Source organism: Gambusia affinis, linkage group LG04, assembly GCF_019740435.1.
Source record: "Gambusia affinis linkage group LG04, SWU_Gaff_1.0, whole genome shotgun sequence".
NCBI lineage: Eukaryota > Metazoa > Chordata > Actinopteri > Cyprinodontiformes > Poeciliidae > Gambusia > Gambusia affinis.
Window position 1 is genome coordinate 3,139,028 of NC_057871.1, and position 6,184 is coordinate 3,145,211.

The 6,184-nt window shown below is 37.8% G+C and overlaps 1 protein-coding gene across 1 annotated transcript; it reads right to left on the minus strand.

The window, feature by feature from the left end:
• Window positions 1-39: 39 nt before the first annotated feature.
• Window positions 40-4,064, minus strand: ucp1 (uncoupling protein 1). Its single transcript, XM_044113417.1, has 7 exons — window positions 3,905-4,064; window positions 3,682-3,818; window positions 2,615-2,813; window positions 1,868-2,065; window positions 1,661-1,762; window positions 1,047-1,227; window positions 40-422 (listed from the first exon to the last, which is right to left on the minus strand). The coding sequence occupies exons 2-7, from the start codon at window positions 3,805-3,807 to the stop codon at window positions 311-313; spliced, it is 918 nt and encodes a 305-aa protein (XP_043969352.1). The 5' UTR covers window positions 3,808-3,818; window positions 3,905-4,064; the 3' UTR covers window positions 40-310.
• Window positions 4,065-6,184: the final 2,120 nt, after the last annotated feature.

The window sequence follows — 6,184 nt, forward strand, 5'->3', positions numbered from 1 at the left end:
AAAGATGGATTTAAGGTGAACAAAAACATGTTTAACACGTTTTAATAACAAATCCTTTTATTAAGATGTAAGTAAGTGCTGGTTTAGGCTACCTGAGAAAGTTCTGCCATGCGTTACATAAAGTGCAAACTTGTGTCAACGGCTTTCGCTCCCACAGTGACTGCATTGGTTCCAGAGTATAAAAAAAGTTAAATACAACACTCTGTTTTCAGGGAAAATGAAGCTTCAACAGAAGCTGGTTTTCCCTGTATTAGAGGTAAAACATCCAGGTTGTTTTAAGGTTTACGTTCAGGCTTCTGAGTCTGGAATCTCAGTTTGGTGCTTCGATTCTTCTGGACATCATCATGGCTCTCTTGATTTGCTCGAATGAGACGAACATGACGACGTTCCAGGATCCCAGTCTCAGAAACGAAGGCATAAACCTGGAAAACAAGGAAATTATCAATACTAATGTAGAGCTATCGTAAAAGTATTCATGCCCCCTAAACTATTTTGTTGGGATTTTGTGTAGCAAACCAAAACAAATTGTGCATCATTGAGAAAAGGAAGGAAACCGTTTGTGGTTTTCAATCTTTCACAATAAAAATAATTTTAAAAAATTGTATTCAGTCCCAACAGTGTCAAAACTGAGGATAGAGAGAGTATAAGATCAGTTCAGATTTTTGTTGCCAATATCAATTGCATTTTATTCTGGACTTTGACTAGGCCATTCTAACATGAATATGTCTTCATGTAAACCATCCCATTCAGTGAACCTTTGCCCCAGCCGACAGAGTTACAGAGTCTAACAGGTTTTCTTGTAATTATTTCCACCCATCGGTGTCGCCCCCAAGTGGTGGACAGGGGGTACTGTGGCCACCCAGACAAGATGACCACAACTTTAATAATTCATGTTCAGTTCATACAAACACATACAGACATCTTCAAACAAGACACAAATGTAAAACACAATAAATGAATACACTTCCTTTTATGGTTCTTTCTTTTAAACTATTTTTTCTTTCTTTCTTATTTCTTTCTTTACTTTATTGTAATTCTTTTCTTACCCTTTGTAAAACGCAGTTGGTCCCTCTTTAGTCATCATGGTCCAGGCGCAGTTGATGGCGCTGCGGTACTGGCCTGGCGGAGAGTTCATGTATCTTGTTTTCACCACATCCACTGGGGAGGCAATCACCGTGGTGACAAAGCCCGCTCCGAAGGCAGACACGAAGTGGCACGGAAGATTATCTGTAGGGAGATAATGAAGGATCCCATCAACTGTGAGGTGATTGTTCTGGGTCTGTGTCAGCAGTCTGAGTAATCTGAATGGAGCGGAGAGCATGGTTGTGATAAATCTCACATTAACTGCAGCATTTACAGCTTTCTGTGACGGGACATTACAACATGTTCTGTACCGGGCTGGTTATCAGCTGCAGGGGAGGGAGAGAGGTGAGTGGGCGTGGGAGTCTGGTCCAATTGATAAACTCCTCTCAAACAGAGGAGTGTTAAAGGAGAGCATATTATGGCAGGTTGTTGAAAACACACTCCTATCTCATGATTATGTGTTTTAAGTAACTTTAGAACGTGATGTAAAGCTAAAAAAAGTCGATTTTACATAATCCTGTTTCATTATTATATAATAAGTTGACTTGCCATAAGTCCCAGACTGAAGAACTCTCACCTGACAACAGTTTGTGTCTGAGAATGGCCTCTTTGATCAGGTCATAGGTAACCAGTTCTGTGCAGTTCACCAGTGCATTTCTTGTGATGTTGGGTAATGTTCCTGAAGAACACACACACACGCGCGCGCACACACACACTCTTAGAGCATTATTCAACAACATTGTTTGTGGATTTTGTCCCCTGATGTGGGAATCTCTCCTCTCACCTTTCCACAGGCCTCTTAAACCCTCATTGAGGAAGATTTGTCTGTAGGCTTGCATTGTGCCGTTGTAGCGCCGCGCCACGCTGTTCAGATTCATCTGGGCCTGGAATCGAACCTTGACCACGTCGGTGGGTTGTGCAAACGACACGGCCATGGCACCTGTTGTGCAGCCAGCCAGTATCCGCATCAGCACGCCTGGATCTGGAGAGACGTGGAAGAGGAGGGTTTTTTTTTTTTAGGTTTTTTTATTTTTTATTTATTTTTATTTTTTATTTTACATCTAGAATTTATAAATGGTGCAGTAAGAATGTTGCAATAGACGGACTGTATGACTTTGCTCATCCACCAAGCATGAAGAACCATTCTACATGCTAACCTGTCCTAAAACATCCTATCAAATATTTTTGGTGTAGTTTCTATACATAGTGTGCTTGAGTTAAGACAAAACTCACTTACAAATAATTTTTTTGCAATATAGAAACTTGTATTAAGTAAAGATTTTCTTATTTTTGATGAACATGGGAAATTATTTCACTTAGAACAGGGGAAAATGTCTTGTTTTTAGTGAAATAATCTCCCAGCATCCCTAGTACTTCTTCATCAATATTAAGGATTTATTGACTTAGAACAAGTTCATGAATCTTGCCAAAAACGTTACTTTTTTGTTTTATTTTAAGTATACTTAGACATTTCCACTAGAAACTAGATAAAAAGATTTTGTGTTTTTGCAGTGTGCAAGTGAAATCCTACTTTCTTTGCCTCCAGTGTAGAAGTTTTTCACGTTGTCATAGAGACCGATTCTGATGGAAGCGAAACACAGCTGCCTCTGCAGTCCGGCCACCAGCCCGTTATACAAGGACTTGGGCCCCTCGGTCCGGACCATGGTGCTGATGGTACCAAACACCCCTCTGTAGCGGATGCCACCCACCGCTTGCTTCTCCCCTTGAATCTAAGGGAGAGGTGCCATTTAGATTCCAGAAAATCAGAAGATAAATCCATTCTGGTGCAAACATCATAATGTGTACTCATTTGGTAAAATAATATATTTACAGATAAAGAAGGTTTTTTATATTAATTGCAAAATGTATATTTTTTGTACATAGATTTTTAGAGTCTATGTTTTCCATTTATTGATTACTAAATTAGTTGATGATTAATTCAGTAATCAATTAATCATGATTGATTCGATTAATCATTTCAGCCCTAGTATTTTGTTGCCATGTCTGTTTCTGTTGAAAGGGAGAGAGAGTTGATCAATCTAATATTAGTGAATATTGTCAATTGGCCAATATTGTGATAATAATAATGGTTGTCTATATTGGTCAATGTGAATATTTCCATTCATAGTGGCTTCTTCTAAAATTATTTCCATAATTGATTAATCACAATTGACTCAAATAATTGTTTCAGCTCTAATTTCCATCTTGTTGCCGTTTGTGTTTCTGGAGAAAGGGGGAACAGGATTGGTCAATGTGATATTAGTGAATATTGTTGATTGGTTGAAATTACATTACTAATATTGGTTATCAATATTGGTCCAACTTTTCAAATCAGTGCATACCTAAATTTGGGGGAAGAAGTAACTATAAATTATTTACGCATTGAAATGATCTTTAAGAAATATCTTCATATATTTTTGAAATACTAGTTTTATGAAGTGAATCAATTCTTTTTTTAAAAACAAATAGTTGTTTGTAGTGCCTGTATTCTCCACTTATCAATTAATTGATTATTATTTCAACAATCAATTAATCACGATTAATTTGATTAATCATTTCAGCCATAAACTGATGATTATTATCATAAGTTGCTGGTACCTGCAGTCTGACTTTGGCTGTGTCCAGAGGAAACGTGACCACGTCCGCTATGCAGGCTGCTGCTCCGGCACTCGCCATCTTCACCCCAAGAGGAGGAGGCACATCAGAGGGCTTGAGTCCCACCATGTTCCCTGCCTCTGCAGACAATAAACATAAAGATCTTTGATTTCACATTGAATCAGGGATCACTGAAGTCTCAGTTAGAGCTGCAAAAGACACTTACATTGTTTAGGTCTAATTAAAGGTTCTTGTTTTGGTCCTGAGATGTTACCAGGCAGGGTTTGAAGGACCAGATGGTAATCCTGGAAGGGCCCCTTTATCACAGAAAGGGAAGAGGCGTCTTGCTCTGTAATTATATACTTACTGTCCGGTTTTTTATGGCATCCACAGAGAGGCGTCACTGTGCACTTTTGTATGCCCGGGTTCAATCAAAGTCCACTCCCTGTGAGATAATCAGTGTTCAATTCACCTCATAGGGCCTTTCACTAAAAACAAGAAAAACAAATTCTGTTGTGAGTGAAACAAAATTGATATCTCAAAGTTCTTAGACATAATTTAATATCTTTATTTTATTGTTTTTTGTTTTTGGATGCCCAGCTCTGGTGCAATGAGTGCAAATATGTGTCAGCAGATTTCTCACATAAACTTTCAATAATATTAGGTAATTATTTACACAGCAGGAACATCGTGTATATCTGAGCGCTATCTGATGAGTTATTTGGGGGCTTGTCTGGGCTTCCAGCCAATAACAGCACAAACATGCAAACAGCAGAATCACAAACCCAATCCTCAGTCACTTCTGCAGACTTTACAGTATTCACAATTTCGTGCTGGGTTTTGTTTGCTGTCTTAGTCTGAAGATATATCTGTCAGTGTTTTTATGCTTTCTGGCTGTTTTTTCAGTTGTTTTTGTCAAATCAAACATGAGGAGTCGTAGATCTGAGCAGTGACGTTCATCCATGACTGAAGTTCAATCCACAGAAGATAAGAGCTTTGAAATCACATCATGTAAGGCAGAAGCTGAGTCTGTTATATAAGAATAAATGTACATATGCAGAAACTTGCACAAGTATTCACACTCCTTAGACATTTTTAGATGTTCATGTTTTCATCTGCAAACTTTAATTTATTTTTGAATGAGATTTTGATTGTGAAGTGGAAGGAAAATGGTTCTGTCTGTCCGTCCGTCCATCCATCCATTCATCCATCCATCCATCCATCCATCCATCCATCCATCCATCCATCCATCCATCCATCCATCCATCCATCCATCCATCCATCCATCCATCCATCCATCCATCCATCCATCCATCCATCCATCCAGTTGTAATAGTGAAAAACAGCAAACTACATCAGAAAGTAAATTAGAAAGTAAATTAGAACAAATGCAGTTTAGTTCTAATTTACAGTAACTCCTTTCTTCATCTACAGGTTTAAGAGAACTGTTCATTTATTTTCATCTTTAATCAGCTATTCAGGAAATGGTTTGTCAGATTGATCATTTTTATTATGTTGTTTATGTTTCCAATGTCTGGCCAACATGTTTTATTATCAAAATCAACTCGTAAAATGGGAGTCAACATCCTTTAAAAACAAATTCATTTGCAGACATCCAACCATTTAAAAATGATATGCAATGTACTGTAAATTAAAATATTCTATGATCTACAGTCTTTAGTCGAGCCTACCCAACTAATAGTATAATGGTAAAATTTTAGAAGGAATATTTATAGGAGATTCAAAGCTATAACAACTTTTAGCCTCTTTAACCGTTTGGGACCTAAAACATTTGGAATAATTTCACTTAATAAAATTTCCCTTTTAATGAAATGTTGTACGAACCTGAACTCTTTCAACAGTTCCCTTCTGACAAACATTATGTTCAATGGATTAATAATTTATTGCTCCCTCAGGAGTCCAAAACAGGCTTGTTCCCACCAACCAATGGCATTTTGGCTTGGTGTCTTACTGAGCTGTGATTGGACGACTGCGACCACAACCCCCACAGGCTTGGACATCAGAGACGGATGAGTTTTGTGGACTGAGGTTTGTTTTCTCACTGTCTGACATACACACATGCTGTGAAAGAATTAAGACTGAAACTCATTTGAAAACAACACTTAACAGATTTTAACTTCAGTAACTCTTTTGATCAGATGTTTCCTTCAGAATCACAACTTCTATTTGCTTAAAGATGATTTTGAACTTTTGAAATGGGATACTTTAGTATTTATTAAACTAATTCTGTAAACTGAATACTGTTCTTAGAAATGTTAGTTTTTTAAATGTATTGATTTTGCTTTAAAAATCTGTGGACTTTGCTGTGTTAACTCAGTCTGTGCCAGATTAAACTAGTGTGTATCCATGGTTTCTGTCCACAGAGTGAAGGAACACAAAGCTGGCCTCTAGCTGGAGGTGTTTGCTATCGTCACGGGTCAGTAGGTCAGAGGTGGAGTGGAAAGCAATATAAATTCATGCATCCAGTTCAACAGTTGCAACAAAA

Coding starts and splice junctions, on each gene's coding strand:
- ucp1 (XM_044113417.1), bottom strand. CDS start 3,807: ATGGTGGGACTCAAGCCCTCTGATGTGCCTCCTCCTCTTGGGGTGAAG. Junction 2,814..3,681: donor CAGCCAAAGTCAGACTGCAG/GTACCAGCAACT, acceptor CCTCTCCCTTAG/ATTCAAGGGGAGAAGCAAGC. Junction 1,228..1,660: donor CAGACACAAACTGTTGTCAG/GTGAGAGTTCTT, acceptor ATCTCCCTACAG/ATAATCTTCCGTGCCACTTC.